This window comes from Haliotis rufescens, unplaced genomic scaffold (genome assembly GCF_023055435.1).
Source record: "Haliotis rufescens isolate VD_foot unplaced genomic scaffold, xgHalRufe1.0.p SCAF_7, whole genome shotgun sequence".
NCBI lineage: Eukaryota > Metazoa > Mollusca > Gastropoda > Lepetellida > Haliotidae > Haliotis > Haliotis rufescens.
Genome location: NW_025964361.1, coordinates 49974344 through 49994566, shown reverse-complemented (window position 1 = coordinate 49994566; position 20223 = coordinate 49974344). Strand labels below are relative to the sequence as shown.

Genomic DNA, 20223 nt, shown 5'->3' with positions numbered 1-20223 from the left:
AACTTGTTTGATGTACATAATGATGTTAACAGTTCATATCTTTTGACAGTGAACACATCTTCCTTGACATGGGTCGTGTTCTGTTTTTAGGAACAAACAATGTTGGTTGGTAACGTTTCTTTTGCTCGCCAATTTAGGTTATTGCAATAAACTATTTATCTTTATACATATGTTTATATTGTATTGTTTTCCAAGTTAGGGTAAATGATGCTGTTTTGGTCATTTCACTCGTAGTCAACAATTGTTTATGGCCTTTTGAAATGAAAGATTTGAAATGATTATTAATAAATGCAGTTACAGGCATACTGTTTCTCATGGTCATTTCTCACTGTCAAAGATTATGGCTTTGCTCACGATATACTCTGTATTGATTAGCACAGCCATATTGCGGTCAGGACTATTTTATTGAGGCTGAGTTATATTTTTTCAAGCAGATGGAGGCTGAGTTTCTTATTTATACACAATTATGAGCTGTGGTTTTTCTCCAAACCCCCTCTGCACCAGTGATGACAGTTTCATTTCATAAAGATAGAATATATATATATATATATATATATATATATATATATATATATATATATATATATATATATATATATATACGACTGTCTAGAGAAATTTTGTTTACTTTCCCGTCAAACAAATTTCACCCGCTTGTCTTGCTTCTGTGATATGAACAGCAGGAAATGCCAAATAATTATTGCCTCTGCTGCCACATGAATTGTCTGGGTTTTTTCTTGACCTGGTGTGTACATCTGCCCCTTGTCAAGAAAGAGATGACATGTTTCATGGTCTGAATGTTTAAGCCTTCCACAAACAATGATGCACTGCAACTTAGATAGTGTAGTGTTCCCCATCCTGATCATTTATCAGACAATGGTAGCAAAACATGTTTCACAATTTCCCTTTGCTGCCAAGTGCAGAGCTGTCTTTCCTTCCTTGTTCTTTATGTGCACATCTAACCCACTGTCAAGAAAGAGCTGATATATTTCATGGGCTAAACATTTATTCCATACATAATAATAGGTTTCATTGTGAATGAGATAGTGCAGTGCAGTGTTCCCCAACTCATCCTGATCATTTACATCAGACATTGGGAGAAATATTTTCACACATCTTTCACAATTTGCCTTTGCTGCCAAGTGCAGAGCTGTCGTTCCTTCCTTGTTCTTTATGTGCACATCTGCCCCACTGTCAAGAAAGAGCTGATATGTGTCATGGTCTAAACATTCATTCCTTCCATAATGATGTGATTCATTGTGAATGACATAGTGCAGTGCAGTGTTCCCCACCTCATCCTGATCATTTATATCAGATATTGTGAGCAACTTTTCCACACAGTTTTTACAATTAGCCAGAGCTGCCAAGTGCAGAGCTGTCTCTCCTTCCTTATTCTTCATGTGCACATCTGCCCCACTGTCAAGAAAGAGCTTATATGTTTCATGGGCTAAACATTCATTCCTTCCATAATCATATGATTCATAGTGAATGAGATAGTGCAGTGCAGTGTTCCCCAACTCATCCTGATAATTTATATCAGATTTTGGGAGCAACATTTTCACACATCTTTCACATTTTGCCTTTGCTGCCACGTGCAGAGCTGTCTTTCCTTCATTGTTCTTTATGTGCACATCCAACCCACTGTCAAGAAAGAGCTGATATGTTTCATGGACTAAACATGTATTCCATACATATTGATATGATTCATTGTGAATGAGATAGTGCAGTGCAGTGTTCCCCACCTCATCCTGATCATTTATATCAGATATTGGGAGCAATATTTTCACACATCTTTCACAATTTGCCTTTGCTGCCAAGTGCAGAGCTGTCTTTCCTTCCTTGTTCTTTATGTTGACATCTGCCCCATTGTCAAGAAAGAGCTGATATGTGGTATGGTCTAAACAGTCCTTCCTTCCACAACGATATGATACATTGTGAATGAGATAGTGCAGTGCAGTGTTCCCCAACTCATCCTGATCATTTATATCAGATATTGGGAGCAATATTTTCACACATCTTTCACAATTTGCCTTTACTGCCAAGTGCAGAGCTGTCTTTCCTTCATTGTTCTTTATGTGCACATCTGCGCCGTTGTCAAGAAAGAGCTGATATGTTTCATGGTCTAAACATTCATTACTTCCATCAAAATATGATACATTGTGAATGAGATAGTGCAGTGCAGTGTTCCCCGCCTGATCTTGATCATTTATATCAAACATTGGTAACAACATTTCCACACACTTTTTACAATTTGCCTTTGCTGCCAAGTGCAGATATGTCTTTCCTTCCTTGTTTTTTACGTGCACATCTGCCCTATTGGCAAGAAAGAGCTGACACATTTCTTGGCAAACACGTTCAACTTTGGTCAGATGATAACTTTGATAATGATGCAGAAAGTGCAGTGCAGTGTCCCCAACCTTATCCTGATCATTTATATCTAACACTGGCAGCAACATTTCCACACAGTTTTTACAATGTGCCCAAGTTGCTGTAGACAGAACTGTCTGTCCTTCCTTGTTCTGTATGTGTACATCTGCCCCATTATCAAGAAAGAGCTGATATGTTTCATGGGCTAAACATGTATTCCATACATATTGATATGATTCTTTGTGAATGAGATAGTGCAGTGCAGTGTTCCCCACCTCATCCTGATCATTTATATCAGATATTGGGAGCAATATTTTCACACATCTTTCACAATTTGCCTTTGCTGCCAAGTGCAGAGCTGTCTTTCCTTCCTTGTTCTTTATGTTGACATCTGCCCCATTGTCAAGAAAGAGCTGATATGTGTCATGGTCTAAACAGTCCTTCCTTCCACAACGATATGATACATTGTGAATGAGATAGTGCAGTGCAGTGTTCCCCAACTCATCCTGATCATTTATATCAGATATTGGGAGCAATATTTTCACACATCTTTCACAATTTGCCATAGCCGCCAGGAGCAGACCTGTCTGTCCTTTCTTGTCCTTGATGGTCACATCTGCCCCGTTGTCAAGAAAGAGCTGATATGTTTCATGGGCTAAACATTCATTCATTCCCTTATAATATGATTCATTGTAAATGAGATAGTGCAGTGCAGTGTTCCCCGCCTCATCCTTATCATTTATATCAGACATTGGCAGCAACATTTTCACACATCTTTTACAATTTGCCTTTGCTGCCAAGTGCAGAGCTGTCTTTCCTTCGCTGTCCGTCATGGTCACATCTGCCCCGATGTCAAGAAAGAGCTGATATGTTTCATGGCCTAAACATTCCTCCTTTCCATAATGATATAATTCATAAAAATATGATACTTTGTGAATGAGATAGTGCAGTGCAGTGTTCCCCGCCTCATCCTTATCATTTACATCAGACATTGGCAGCAACATTTTCACACATCTTTCACAATTTGCCTTTGCTGCAAAGTGCAGAGCTGTCTTTCCTTCCTTGTTCTTTTTGTGCACATCTGCCCCATTATCAAGAAAGAGCTGATACGTTTCATGGTCTAAACATTCCTTCCTTTCATCAAAATATGATACTTTGTGAATGAGATAGTGCAGTGCAGTGTTCCCCGCCCAATCCTGTTCATTTAAATCAGACATTGGCAGCAACATTTCCACACAGTTTTTACAACTTGCCTTTGCTGCCAAGTGCAGAGCTGTCTTTACTTTCTTGTTCTTTATGTGCACATCTGCCCCATTATCAAGAAAGAGCTGATATGTTTCATGGTCTAAACATTCATTCCTTCCATCAAAATATGATTCATTGTGCATGAGATAGTGCAGTTCAGTGTCCCCCGCCCAATCCTGTTCATTTATATCTAACATTGGTAACAACATTTCCACACACTTTGTACAATTTGCCTTTGCTGCAAAGTGCAGAGATGTCTTTCCTTCCTTGTTCTTTATATGCACATCTGCCCCATTATCAAGAAAGATCTGACACATTTCTTGGCAAACACGTTCAATTTTGGTCAGATAATAACTTCGATAATGATTCAGATAGTACAGTGCAGTGTTCCCCACCTCATCCTGATCATTTATATGAGACATTGGTAACAACATTTCCACACAGATTTTACAATTTGCCTTTGCTGCCAAGTGCAGAGCTGTCTTTCCGTCCTTGTTCTTTATGTGCACATCTGCCCCATTATCAAGAAAGATCTGACACGTTTCTTGGCAAACACGATCAACTTTGGTCAGACCATAACTTTGATAATGATTCAGATAGTGCAGTGCAGTGTTCCCCAACTCATCCTGATCATTTATATCAGACATTGGGAGCAACATTTCCACACACTTTTTACAATTTGCCTTTGCTGCCGAGTGCAGAGCTGTCTTTCCTTCCTTGTTCTTTATGTGCACATCTGCCCCATTGTCAAGAAAGAGCTGATATGTTTCATGGTCTAAACATTCATTACTTCCATCAAAATATGATACATTGTGAATGAGATAGTGCAGTGCAGTGTTCCCCACCTCATCTTGATCATTTATATCAAACATTGGTAACAACATTTCCACACAGTTTTTACAATTTGCCTTTGCTGCCAAGTGCAGAGCTGTCTTTCCTTCCTTGTTCTTTATGTGCACATCTGCCCCATTATCAAGAAAGATCTGACACGTTTCTTGGCAAACACGTTCAACTATGATCAGTTCATCAATTTGATAATGATGCAGAGAGTGCAGTGCAGTGTTCCCCAACTCATCCTGATCATTTATATCAGACATTGGGAGCAACATTTCCACACAGTTTTTACAATTTGCCTTTGCTGCCAAGTGCAGAGCTGTCTGTCCTTTCTTGTCCTTGATGGTCACATCTGCCCCGTTGTCAAGAAAGAGCTGATATGTTTCATGGCAAAAACGTTTAACTTTGGTCGGATAATAGCTTTGATAATGATGCAGATAGTGCAGTACAGTGTCCCCCACCTCATCCTGATCATTTATATGAGACATTGGGAGCAACATTTCCACACAGTTTTTACAATTTGCCTTTGCTGCCAAGTGCAGAGCTGTCTTTCCTTCCTTGTTCTTTATGTGCACATCTGCCCCATTATCAAGAAAGAGCTGATATGTTTCATGGGCTAAACATTCATTCCTTCCATAATGATATGATTCATTGTGAATGAGATAGTGCAGTGCATTGTTCCCCACCTCATCCTGATCATTTATATCAGATATTGGGAGCAACATTTCCACACAGTTTTTACAATGTGCCTTTGCTGCCAAGTGCAGAGCTGTCTTTCCTTCCTTGTTCTTTATGTGCACATCTGCCCCACTGTCAAGAAAGAGCTGATATGTTTCATGGGCTAAACATTCATTCATTCCATAATGATATGATTCATTGTGAATGAGATAGTGCAGTGCAGTGTTCCCCAACTCATCCTGATCATTTATATCAGATATTGGGAGCAAATATTTCGCACATCTTTCACAATTTGCCTTTGCTGCCAAGTGCAGAGCTGTCTTTCCTTCATTGTTCTTTATCTGCACATCTGCCCCACTGTCAAGAAAGAGCTGATATGTTTCATGGTCTAAACATTCATTCATTCGATAATGATATGATTCATTGTGAATGAGATAGTGCAGTGCAGTGTTCCCCACCTCATCCTGATCATTTATATCAGATATTGGGAGCAATATTTTCACACATCTTTCACAATTTGCCTTTGCTGCCAAGTGCAGAGCTGTCTTTCCACCCTTGTTCTTTATGTGCACATCTGCCCCATTGTCAAGAAAGAGATGACACGTTTCTTGGCAAAAATGTTCAACTTTGGTCGGATAATAGCTTTTATCAGGATGCAGATAGTGCAGTGCAGTGTTCCCCGCCTCATCCTGATCATTTATATCAGATATTGGTTGCAACAGTTCCCCACGTTCTATACATGGTGTCTTTGTCTGTCTCATAATCACATCTGACCCTTTCCCAACATGGAAGACATGTTCACGTGATTCATCTCTATGGTATGAAGCTCCTTCATCAAATGTACAGTGAACAGGATTACCTGCATGATCCTTACTTACATCAGCCTCCATGAGCAAATGACTGATACACTCCTGACACTGCCTTCTTGCTGCAATGTGGAGAGGTAACTCACCACTTTTGTTCTTTATGTGTCTGTGATTGGTCTTTTCTATTAATAATTCTAACACTTCATGGTCATGATTTTCATCAGATTTTATCATGCAGTGTAAAGCTGTGTTACCGTCACTGTCAGTTTCTTCCACATCTGAAATCAACATCTTGATACATATCTTGCACTGACTCCATGCTGCTTTATGCAGAAGAGTTTTCACAGTTCTGGCTTTTATTTGTACTGGAGCTAGTTTGTCGATCAAAGATTCTAATAGTTGATGGAACTTCTTACTGTGACACACACTGGATTGTATATCATCATGATGAGCAGGGGGAATCTGAAAACCCACACGGATAAATTCTATCAATGTATCTGGGGCGTATTTTTGAGTTGCGAGAGTAAACATTTCATCGATATCCATGATTCCCCCTGCCTTGTGAAGAAGTGACATAAGATCAACAGCTCTGGAAAATGTCCTGGATATATCTTCATGTAATTTGTTGTTTAGCTTGACAATGTAAAATGTTTTGGATGCAACATTTCCATTTAGAATTGTACAAAGACCTAAAATGGCTTGGCTGTAAGTATCTTTGGGATTTTCCAATATTTCAGGGCACATTTTAATGATAATTCTGAGGAAAGTTACATTGCAATGCAGAACTACACTTGCGAAAACATGTTTCAGGTGATCCGGTGTTGGTTTGATCATTTTTACCAACTTTGAGGAATTTTTAAAATTCATTTCTGGTGAAGCACTGAGAACATCAAGACATATCTGTGATGGTTGTGCTCCTTTTCTGAGCAATACGTCAACTACACGGTTTTGGCCCATGTACACAGCACACACTAAGGCTTCGTCAAGCATAGACTGGTTTTCAGCATCAGTGGCAGTACTGACTTTGTGAATGATGTGTTCAGCAAACTTTGTCATACCTGACATTATGGCATAAGAGAGAAAATAACTATACCTAATGTGATTGATGTCTGACATATCAGAAACAGAGATTTCACATACATTACAGAAAGTAGAAAATTCATAGTCCATATAAAACTTCAACAAATTCTTTTCCACTCGCAATGGTACCATGCTAATATTCCATCCTCTAAAAAGCATTACAATGTTTTCATCGTTAAGTGAAGGGTGGTCCAATACAATGTATCGACTGTCGTCGTCCGACAGATATTCTCTCAGTTTGTTTGCCAGTTTTGGATAATATTCTTTATCCAAAACAACCACATTTAGCATATCACATCTACAATCTGTAGTTCGAACATATTCAACTAACATAGATGGCGTGCTCAAGTCTATTCCCAAATCAGGGTATGACTCACATAAATCCACAAACAAGACATCATGTATTGACCTGTGTGAGAACTGATAACCAGTCCCATCGCTGACCAGGTAAACACCACATAAAGATTGAAGAATATCCTTCATATTTGGTTCCTCCTTCAAACCAGAAGCTTTCATCATTTGTTTACATCGACTTGTAAACTCTTCAGGAGGACTAATTGTTTTCACAAGTCCTTTTGGAAGCCATCCATCATATGCCAGAACCATGAGCAACACACAATAGCTACCTCGTTGACTCCTTTTCACAGAATCAATCTCTTGTTTGATAAATTCAAAGGGATTGAGGAAAAAGACTAAGCCTCTTTCCTGTATGTGTTTATGAGAAGCAAAATATATACAACATTGTGGAAAGCCCAGAGCAGTGTCTGTCTTTGCTATCCCAATTCTTTCCTCATATGCTATATATTTTCCACACAGTTTGTCCAAAAAATCCAATTTTTCGTCCTTTGTGAGACAGTGTAATTTTTCATCCAAAAGGATACTTCCTGAAGATGTAAATATGTTATACCTATGAAAGCTTGATCCTGCCAGGGTAATTATTTCTGGTCTTGTTGTTATCACTAACCAGATTTGTCCAGATTCCACCTGAGGCCACACAAGGTCAAATTTCTGTCTCCACTGGTCCAAATTGTGTTGGATCAGATTAGTAGATCCGAAAATATCATCAATCATGACAATGTATTTGTCAATAGTAACATCAGATTTAGGATTACTTGATTTGGGTAAATAGTTCCATTCATCAGGTGATGAGATCTTTACTGGTGTCCGTGGGAACTGCTTCGATGCCCTCTGTAACAGAGTGTATCCCATGTGGGATTTCCCAGATCCTGATCTCCCCCTGATGACCACACAGCCTTGTTCCAGCAGACGCTTGTAGGCAGCACCCTCTGCGTGTGTTGACACGTGCTTGCTGGCATCCATTGAGTTAATCATTAGTCCTGTTTCACCTGAAAACCAAACAATTGCTACAATGCATTCACATGTTACTGTAGTTAAACTGGAATATAATGTAACATAAAACCATGCATTGTCATAGTTTGGTCTGCACATAATATGTACTTGATGTAAAGTATGTTTACAGCTGCTTGTCTGTACATGTTATTTACCTCATGTAATACAGCCCATTATCATACCTTCATCTCAGAATGATTAGTTCCTGTGATCTTGATAAAATAATTGATCATACCTCCATGTCAGAATGATGAGAAACTGATTGGTCCATGTGATCTTGATAAAATACTGTATAACCCGCTTTGGAGGGAAATAATTTCTCAGCAGGAGAATAAATCCCTTATAGTCCACTTCAAAACAAAACGCTTGATGCTTTTAACAAGTCATTTACAAGCTAACTTCAGCTCAATCGACAGCTGATTTCTATCAATTTTGAATTTGTTTGAATTCTTTTACAATGTAACTTGAAGCCATGTCAGTAAGAAATATTGGTTGCAGCAGGATCATGATTTGTACATGTGGTTTTATGGTCCCTCTTTAGGTTTTATACCACTTGCCTCCAGCTCTTGGTATAAAATCAAATGTGGGACGCATAAAACCACATGTATCCCTCGTGATACTGCTACAACTTAAATTGTTTAATGTACCGTATTCACTAAATCAAGCATGTTAAGCACCCTGCTCCAATTAGCACCTCCTGACCAACATCCAGACCAATCTGTAAGTAATCTATGTACACACCCCTTACTAAGGCCGCATGTGACAGTCCGCATTTTCTTGTGCATATTACACATTTCTAACAGAAATGCAAAGTGTCACATATGCATGACAACACACAAATATTTTCTGTTTATCATTATTTTACCTGTGAAAGTACCATTTTAGGTTAATCGCAGTGTCAGGATAGGCTAGATTAGGTAGATTTGAAATATTTTGATATATGCCATTTACATAACCCTGTGATCTGAATTTGTTAAATGAAGTCAGTAAGCACATTTCTAGCATTTTCGACAGTACTTTAGGGTTCTTTTCCTCACTTGTCTTTCCAGCAGCATTAGCACGAAGTGTTAGATGTTGGCAGCCAACAAATAACATCAGGTCTTTGAAAGGCATTTAGAAGTGATACACATAAGGAAGAGAATATATGGATGTCAACTTCTTTATTGTGAGTGAGTGAGTATGGTTTTACGCCGCTTTTAGCAATATTCCAGCAATATCACGGCAGGGGACACCAGAAATGGGCTTCACACATTGTACCCATGTCGGGAATCGAACCTGGGTCTTCGGCGTGACGTTCTTTATTATGAGGAACAGAACATTTCGGAGTATATGCTTACTCCTTATCAGGTGAATGAATGCCATGAGGCAGAGAGTGATTCTGATAGGTGATGGAGCTGGTTTGGGCCTGGGGTAGGAGTTCTTGAGGGTCTTACGGATGGTTTCGGAAACTAGGTGAGCAGGATAACTGTTGAGGGAAGTGAAGTAGTCCAGTTCACTGCTGAGGGCATCAGGGTGGCAAATGGATTTGGCACGTCAGGTGAGGGTGGTGATGATAGCTTGTTTTATCTGTGGATGGTTTCAGGTGGCGCCTATCAGAATCGATCACCATACCCTACCAAGGCCCCGTCACTCATCAGATTTCCCGCCTCTTCAAGAACAAAGCCAGCATAGATGTCACCTTCTCTAGTGGCAAGTCAATCAAGACCCATCTACAAGCTAATGGCAGAGGCAAAAACAGAGCGATCGAGTCCCAACTCCCGAGGATGTATATACCAGATACCCTGCAACTGTGGCCTACAATATATTAGAGAAACCCTTAGACCCCTCAACACAAGACTCAAAGAACATCGGACCTCTGTTAACAAACTCGACCTGAAATCCGCTATTTCTGAACACATCGTGAAAAACAAAAACCATAACATCATTTGGGAAGCCACCAAAGTATTGTCTACCAACAACAACAACAACAACTGGCGACAAAGAAAACTACAAGAAACCATTGACGCCAGGAGACACCAGCCAGCAATGAACCGTGACCAGGGAACCTATCTGCCTCGTGCTTGGGACTTATTGCTTTGATCTCTGTCGGGGCTAATTACCTAGCTGGCCACAATTTGCTTCAGTGCTAATTACCACCCACACCAGACCCCTACACCCCGATTTGCCCAGTGCCCAGTACCCATTACCAATTACTTAGCTAAGATAACTTAAGTGTTGGCTTCAATTGTCTATTGCTAATCACCTATCAGTGCTAATCATCTGTTGGCTTCCTTTGTTAGCTTCTACCCTTTGTTATTTTCCACCTTTTGTTATCTTATTAATTCTGTTGTCCTTACATGTACATATATATGCTCTCTGCCTCATGGCATTCATTCATAAACACACCAAACCTAGAAGCAAACAGTATCCAAAAAACAAATAACAACCAAAAAATTAATATCATAAATGTATATCACTGGGTAGAAAAACAGGTCAAACCTGAGGATTTAAACACCCTCCTCCAAATAGGCAATAAATCTACAATCTTTCTAGGAGACTTTAATGCCCACCACCCTACCTGGGGTATAGAAGAAAAAATAGATAAACACGGAAAACTCATCTCAGAATGGATAGAACAAAATGACCTAATACTACTAAATAACAACCAAACTACTAGATACGACAAAATACACCACAAAATGTCGGCTATCGACTTAACCATAAGCACCCCAGATTTAGCCCAAAGTATTCAATGAGAAGTACACGGAGTACCACAAGGTAGTGACCACTTCCCCATAAATATAACTATAGGAGATGTAAACATCCCAACACCAACCCAAAACCAGGAATCTAAATTTCAATACAACAAAGCCGACTGGGACAAATTTCAGGAAATTTGCAACCATGCTAACCCAGCTGACCTAGAAAGTAATGACCCCGAAATCTACTGTAAAAACCTAACTGACTATATAATAAACGCAGCTTAAAACTCCATTCCTTTCAAAACAACCAACATAGGCAAACCCTCGGTTCCTTGGTGGAACGAGGAGATAGAACAAACTAGACGTAAACGCAAATCCGCATTCAATAAAGCCAAACGTGACTTCAAACGCCTAAAAATAGCACACAAACTAAATCACAAAGTACAAAGCTTAGTTAAAACAGCTAAAACTAGAGACTGGAAAAAAATTTGCGAAGAAATTAACCATCATACAGACGCCAGAACAGTTTGGCGCAAAATCCACGCCATTAGGGGCATTAAACGTCATTAAAAAAACTCCCAACATAAACAATTCAACAAACCCCACTCAAAAGGCTAGTAACCGAGCAAATCACTTCTCGGCCATCAGTGGCAACAGCAACTTCAACCAAAAATTCAAGGAACAACTAAAATCAGAAACCAAATTTACCAAAGAGCCAAAAGATAATAACCTAGAAATTAACCTCCATTTCACAATGGAAGAACTACTCCACGTCCTACAAAATAGGAAAAAGGGCACAGCCCCAGGCTTAGACCTTACTTCATACCAGATAATTGAACAACTACCACCAAAACTACTCCAAACTCTTCTAAAACTCTATAACCTCATATATATAAACGGACAGGTCCCATCACCTTGGAAACAAGCCCTGGTCATACCAATCCCCAAACCAAATAAACCAGCTGACCAGGCTAATTCATACTAACTTCTAACTTATGCAAAGTAATGGAATCAGTGGCAAAAACAGGCTACAACACTACTTAGAACAAAACAACATAATAAATCCAGACCAAAGCAGTTTCACTCCTGGACGCTCAACCTTAGATTACCTCGCCCAACTAGAGCAGGACATTAAAACAGGCCAACTTAACAAACAATATACTACAGGCATCTTTCTAGACTTCTCCAAAGCGCTCGACATGGTTTGGCATAACAGGCTAATACAAAAACTACAAAAAATAGGTCTTAAAGGTCAAATAATTAACTACATGCAAAGTTTCCTAACAAACCGCAAAATCAACGTGGGCATAGACCAAACGCTATCGGACCAATGTCCCCTAGAAAATGGCACTCCCCAGGGCAGCATCCTAAACCTGACACTCTGCAATATAATGATTAACGATCTATTCAAGGGACTATCCCCCAAAGTAAACACATCAAAATTCGCGGATGATGGAGCCCTCTGGATCCGCACTAAAAGCATTAAAATGGCCCAAAACTTACTACAAAGATCTCTCCCTAAACTCAGAAAAACCACAGGAATAGTATTTAAACACAAAAATATACAACCTGTCTCCCTAAACCTCCAACTATTCAACAAACCAATCAAATTTCAAAATCAAACCAAATTCTTAGGATTAATCTTCGATGAACATCTCACCTGGGATGCTCACATTAAAAACCTAGTAACCAGATGCAGCAAAGACCTAAACACGTTAAGATGCCTAACCGGCTGGGGGGCCTAAAAAACACCCTCCTCTCACTCAATATATCACTAGATCCAAACTAGACTATGGCAGTGCCATTTACGACACCTTAAACAACTCTCTCATTGAAAAACTAGACTCAATCCAGTATCAGGCCCTAAAACTAATCACACGAACTCAACATGGCAGCTCCTCCACCTCACCCCAGGCCTTAACATGAGAAATGCCACTTAAACTACGTAGGGAACAACTTACCCTAAACTTCTGGGCCGCGTCCCAATCAAACCCTCTAATCGAAAACTTAATAAAAAACAATTTTAGCCCTCGAAACCAAGCCCTAGCCCGGAAAAATCCACTACTTACTCCAATTTCCCAAAGAATAACCAATTACCCAAATGAAGACAAAATAAATAATCTTAAACAAAACAATAAATCATCCAATATCTTCACTCCAAAACTTAAAATACCAAAAATAGACACTACACTAGCCGATACACTAAATAAACAGACCGATCCTAACATCACTAAAACCACCACACTAGCATACATACATGAAAATTGGCCAAATTGGTGTCACATATACACAGACGGATCCTCAGATCCGATCTCAAAACACAACCAACCAAACACACCCAATCTTACCAACTCCCAAACAACCAATCCATATTCACGGCCGAACTCATGGGCATGGCCTCAGCACTACACAATCAGCAATCTAAAAAACACCAAAAAATCCTCATCCTAACCGACTCCCTCAGTGGACTACAAGCCCTCAAAAATAAAAACACTAATAACCGTCCCAAACTAATAAATCAAATACTCAAAAGCTCAAACAACTTAACTAAGGCAGGTAAACAAATAGAGTTCATTTGGATCCCCGCCCACGTAGGAATCTTTTGAAATGAAAACGCAGATAAAGCAGCAAAATTATCCCTTAAACTCCCAGAAATAAGCTTAAACTTACCCAGCTCAAAATCAGAAATCAAAAGTGTCACTAAACAAAAAATCAACAAAAAATGGCAAAATATAATACGAAAACTCAAATAGCCAAATCAGGAAAGTACTAAAAAAACACCTAAATAAACCAAAAATACTACACCCATCCAAAAAAATCCTAAACTACAAACAGGCCACACCAAACTAAATAATCACCGTAAAATAGCTAATCTACACACAACAGGAAACTGCCCTGATTGCAAAAGACAAGAAACACCAGAACACGTACTCATTCACTGCACACACTACCAAACACTACAGACCACCCTAAATCTTAAAACCGCACTTACACTAGAATCAATCCTAAATCCACAAAATAAATTGGAAAAACTCAAAGCCTTAGGCATATACCTAATTAAAACAGGACTAATTAGTCGCATTTAAACCCCAAATAAAATATTAAAACCCAAACTACCTTATCTAACAACCACCCAACACACATAGCTCCCTTAGTTCGTCCTCCACCCACTCTTGGCATTCATTCCAAATCTCAAAATTACTATATAAGCAACCCTTAAAGCCCCCCTCCTGGGTTGCACAAACTCACTTTTCCCCTTTTCGGAAACACATTTAATGGCCTGGCCGGGCCCGTGTGCAACATACGCTTGCAGTCGGAAAGCGCACGTTAAATCTCCAATATAAGTAAGTAAGGCATTCATTCACCTGATGAAGGAGTAAGCATTTTCTCTGACATGTTGTGTTCGTCATAATAAAGAAGTTGACATCCATATATTCTCTTCTCTAACAAATAACATGTCGTTTCAGATGAATGAATGTGCTTGAAGTGTTTACTGTGTGTATTATAGTCCTGGAACCTACATCAACAAATTTGATTGTTTGATGTGAATGAAGTGTGCTGAATGATTCCAAATATTTAGGTGACTGGTTGTAGGTGTCAGCTGTTTATTTGTCGATGTACATTTATTTGTTGATTATCCACACTTTTACACTGAAGAAAACAATTTAACCTGACATGTTCGACAAAAGAATAATAAACACTTTAAGGGATACAGAAAATACTCACAAATAAGATCTTGAAGATGATGGCATGTATCTGCAATAAAAGAAAAGCTTGTGTCATATAAACCAGACCAGAGAAGTACATTAAACAAGTTAAAGACCAGTTGATGTCTGCTGTAGTAAACCTACACATGTAAACACTTCGTTTTGCCAAAATCACCGTGCTAATACCAGTGCATTAACCAATCAACATATCAGTTAATCCTTTGATGAACTGAACATTTCTCTCTTGCGCTGCCAGTACATGTTGCATAACATGAAATAAATTCACCACATGAGACCTGGATTTATAACCCAATCTTAGATTGATGAGTTACCCAAGACAATGAGAAATTCCAAATGCAACCACTCATTGCTACATATCCTTGACACCCTTAGAGGCAGGGGTAAACGTTATTGAGATATTTTGCATAGTGTTCGTCATGTAATCTGAGTAGTTCCACCACAAATAATACCTGTGATAAAGTCATTAACTGAGCATCATGTGAATAACAAATACATAAGTGTAGGTTTAAACCATGAAACATGAATGACAAGAAGGGAGTATTAATTGTTGTATAATATGAAATTTGCCTGAAAAAGAAGGGTTTTGACGTTTTGAGTGTATGAACTGAACTTTATTGTTGCAAAAATAATACATACACATATTGCTGTATACTAAACTACATAATTTTACATATACTTTTACGCATGCAGACAGATTTTGCAAGGTGAAATGTTATAGTAAGCATCGTCCAATCAAATGCAAGGATTTAAGGGGATTCCCCGTCGCTGTCAATGGGTTTCCACAATTTTGCCCTTGCTGTACTGAAGCCCATTTTGTTGAGTCATTGGCATCCAGTGATTTGACGGCTGATTAAAACAGTGGTGCCACTCACCATCGATAGATCAGGACATGCTTACCCTATTTCTCAAACATCTGGAGTCTTAACCGATTTTGCAGTTATCCATTCATATTATTTTTTATCACTAATTTGCAATTTACACACTATGGCATGTGATTTTGCAGATACTCCAGATGCCGAGATGTTGACTTTTAATTCAGAAGATATCATGGTTATGATTGTTTAGTTCAATGTTTACACTATAGACAACTTTTCCATTGGACGGAAGGTTGGTCACATGACTGCGAAATTGACGTTTATAAGTGTATGAACAACACAATTTGACGTTCATGCGGTTTTTTTGCATGAGACCGTGTTCTTGAAATGACATAAACACTGGACACTAAATATAATTGTGTGTAGATCTAGATAAACAAGAGGCCGACAGGGCCTGTATTGCTCTATCATGGACTGTTATGTGATGAACAAAACCGTCCAAATGGCGCGCTGGATTTCTTGGGGGAATTAGTCAGCAAAGAGCTGGAGTCACAGGAGACTAAATACAATTTTATTTACAAGAACAATTAACAATGAGCAAGTTACAATATCTTAGAAAAATAGCTGAGGGTGCCACAGAGAGTCGGTACAACCCTCTGGGCTGTGGGAGAGAGGTCTGATTGGTAAGAGAGTCAAACCCCTTCTCTGCTCTAACAAGACTTACTTACTTACCTACTTTGGAGATTTAACGTGCGCTTTCCGATTGATGCGTATTTCGCACACGGGCCCCTGGCCAGGCCATTTAATGTGTTTTCGAACGGGGCGAAAGTGGTCTGTGCAACCCAAGAGGGGGGTTTTAGGGGTTGCTTATATAGAATTTGGGAATTTTGAGATTTGGAATAGATGCCGATGGGGTTGGGGAGGAGAACTAAGGGAGCTGGGTATGGTGGATGTTTGTTTGTTTATGTGATTTTTATTTGGTAGGTCATTGTGTTTTTAGATGCGTTTTATTAGTTCCGTTTTTATTAAGAATACGCCTAAGGCCTTGAAGTTTTCTAGTTGATTTTGTGGGTTTAGTATTACTTCTAGAGTTAGAGCCTTGTTTAGATTGAGGGTGGTTTGTAATGCGGTTCGATATGTTAGGTGGTGTGTACAGTGGATGAGTGCGTGTTCTGGGGTTTCTAGTTGTTTGCAGTGTGGGCAGTTACCTGTAGTGTGATTTAAAAAAAAATGTAGGTGGTTATTTAGGTTGGTGTGTCCTGTTTGGAGTTAAGTGATTACTCTGTCGATTTTTTTTGATGGATGGAGAATTTATGGTTTGGTTAGTGGTTTGCTGAGCACTTTTTTGATTTGGCTATTTGAGTTTAGATATAGGTTATGCCATTTTTTGTGATATTTTGCTTGTTTACACTTTTAATTTCCGATTTTGAGATGGGTAAGTTTAAGCTTATTTCTGGGATTTTGAGGGATAGTTTAGCTGCTTTATCGGCGTTTTCATTACCGTATATTCCTACGTGGGCGGGTATCCACAAGAAAGTTATTTGTTTGCCTGTCTTAGTTAGGTCGTTGGAGCTTTTAAGTATTTGATTTATTAATTTAGGTCGGTTTTTGGTATTTTTGTTTTGGAGGGCTTGCAGTCCACTTAGGGAGTCGGTAAGTATTAGGTTGTTTTTTTGTTTTTTGGATTCTTGATTATGGAGGGCTGAGGCCATGCCCATTAGTTCTGCCGTGAATATTGATTGGTTGTTTGGGAGTCGGAAGGATTGTGTGGTTTTAGTTGGTTGTGTGGTATGGACTCCGAAACCTTTGTGTTTGGAGGTCGGATCTGAGGATCCGTCCGTGTAAATGTGACACCAATTTGGCCAATTTTTGTGTATGTATGCTAGTGTGGTAGTTTTAGCTATGTTTGGGTCGGTTTGTTTATTTATTTATTTATTTATCTAGTGTTGTGTCTATTTTGGGTATTTTAAGTTTAGGGGTGAAGATATTTGATTGTTTTGCAGTTTTGTTTAAGATTTTTAATTTGGTTCTCTAACAAGAGGTTTCTGTATGTATTTAACAAAAATTAGAACAATAAAATGGAATATGATTGGTTGATACACGATTGGTTATGCCCTATGCTAAATGAATGGCTAGACAGAGGGGGATACTTAATCCTGTTAATCCTGTTGGACTGGCACTAATCTTGTTAACATATTTACTGGACGCTTTGAAAGAGATTATGGTGTCACTATAGACAAGCTTGTGTTGGGGCTAATCCTTAATGCACTATAGACGAGCTTGTATGGGGGCTAATCCTTAATGCCTCATAGACGAGCTTGTACGGGGGCTAATCCCTAATGAGTCTTAATTGAAGTAATTGCTGAATGTTATTCTAATATAGGTGATGACAGATTTACTTAAATAAAATAGTTCAAGGTAATCTTGTACTCCAAGCGAGCATTTCACCTCCCAAGCCAGCACAGAGCATTGCCTGATAGCCAGCCAAGGAGAACTCCAACATCTATAATTATCACGTTATCCTTTCAGCCTTATTCACATACTCTTAAAATCACTCTCACCGTTTGTTTGTTTGTTGTTTAACGCCGAACCTAGCAATATTGCGGCTATAGGACAGCGGTCTGTAAATAATCGAGTCTTGGCCAGACAATCAGTTGCAGTTTGTACTCCAAGCGAGCAACACTTCCCAAGCCAGTACAGAGCATTGCCTGATAGCCAGCCAAGGAAACTCCATCATCGGTAATTATCACGTTATCCTTTCATCCTTATTCACATGCTCTTAAGATCACTCTCACCGAATTAATCACAAAACCCCTAAATCCTTAAAAACAACAACACTCAATCACACCTTTTCGTCTCAAACTCTTATAAATAACCAACACCTTATCCTCCCCCATCTCCCTAACACAGCTCGCACTCATTTCTACTGACTACCCACGCCCACCACTCAAACACACCCTTTGACCCAACTCCTAAAAACAAAAAACACCTAATCCCCCCCTTCTCCTAAACACAACGCACGCTCTTTCCTACTCACCACCCACGCCCACCACTCACATACCTCCACTCCTTCGACTAAATATCTCCTAATCCCCGCTTTCCACTTGTCTCACCTAATCCTAGCCTTCCAGCAACAAAATAAATCTTTAATAACTAATCCATTTCCCAAACCCTACTACTAAAACCAACAACAAATAACCACCGCAACCTCCTCCGCCTCCTAAACACAACTCACCCAGTAAAAACAACAAACCAACTCACCTCCCCAAAACACCACTCCCGCTCTTCCACCACTCACCACAACACAAGCTCTCCAACTCTCCAACACAACACCCAAACAACATGACTGACACCCGCAACGCCACACTCGCAGACATTCCAGCTCCTTACTCACCCACGCCTGCGGAAGCGCACAACACTTCCGGGAGGTCACTCGAAAACATCGTCCCGACCGAGTAGGGCGAAAACACGACACACACCACCCCCACCAAACCAGCTAACTCGCCACCTCAAAACACCCCAAAACGCAAAATCGACACATCCACTCCACCTCCATCACCCACAACCTCCCCGGCCGCCTTCCTCACCACCTTCGCCCTCTACTTCTTCTCAGCAGGCTCAGGCACCACTCTCTCACTAGAACTTTCGGCAGATAAAAAAGGACTTTGGTTTAAAAGAGAAAAAATAAATTACAACAATATTAAAAAAGCCAACAAAGGATACCAGATAATCTTCCCTTACCGAGAATCTAACAATGCAGCAAATAAAATAACTCAAATATTCCACGTCACGGTAATCAAACAAACACTTAATTGGCAACAATATACACGAGGCGTAATTAGGGTTAACCCAAGGGAAACAACTGAGGACTTAATCAACTTAAAAAAACCCGCTAAATTCCCTGAAGCCCCCAAACACATATCCTTCGGAGCCCACACCAACTTAGAAGTCAAACCCTATATAAAGCAGGTAAAGCAATGTTCAAAGTGCCTCAAATACAACCACACTGCCACCCAATGCACATACCGTAAAACTAAATGTAAAAAATGCGCACAAACAGACTGCCCAGGCACATGCACACCCTGGTGCATCCACTGCAAATCCACCCAACACTTCACTTTCAAACCAAGTCAACCAACCCCGCCCAAAAAGCAAATAATCTCGCCAACCACTTTTCGGCCGTTAGCAGTAACATCAACTTCAGTCAAAAATTCCAAGATAAACTTAAAACAGAAAACAAACCCACAAAAGAACCAAACAATAACAATCTAGAAATAAATCAACCCTACACAATGGAGGAGCTCCTCTACGTAATCCAAAACAGGAAAAAGGGCACAGCCCCAGGATTAGACCTAACTTCTTACCAAATAATTAAAAAACTCCCCCTAAAACTACTCCAGGCACTACTCAAACTATACAATCTCATCTACCTAAACGGACAGGTTCCTACTCCCTGGAAACAGGCCCTAGTCATACCAATCCCTAAACCTAGTAAACCAGCTAATCAAGCTAACTCATATAGACCAATATCCCTAACTTCAAACTTATGTAAAGTAATGGAATCAAAGGCTAAAAATAGATTACAACATTACTTAACCCAAAATAACATCATAAACCAAGATCAAAGCTGTTTCACTCC

The 20223-nt window shown here is 39.5% G+C and overlaps 1 protein-coding gene across 6 annotated transcripts in view; it reads right to left on the bottom strand.

Moving 5' to 3' along the window:
• Window positions 1-590: 590 nt before the first annotated feature.
• The window catches only part of LOC124125868 (serine/threonine-protein phosphatase 6 regulatory ankyrin repeat subunit C-like), a 32622-nt gene continuing 12989 nt past the window's right edge, over window positions 591-20223 (bottom strand). For 2 of the 6 annotated variants that reach the window (XM_048387742.1, XM_048387741.1), the window contains 2 exons: window positions 14768-14797; window positions 591-8356 (listed from right to left, as the gene is read on the bottom strand). In XM_048387742.1, coding sequence (XP_048243699.1) covers window positions 870-8356; window positions 14768-14797 — 7517 coding nt within the window. In that variant the 3' untranslated portion in view covers window positions 591-869. Of the gene's footprint in view, window positions 8357-14454; window positions 14798-20223 lie in introns of those variants that run through there. The other 4 variants (XM_048387743.1, XM_048387744.1, XM_048387746.1 and 1 more) reach the window with 3 other exon arrangements.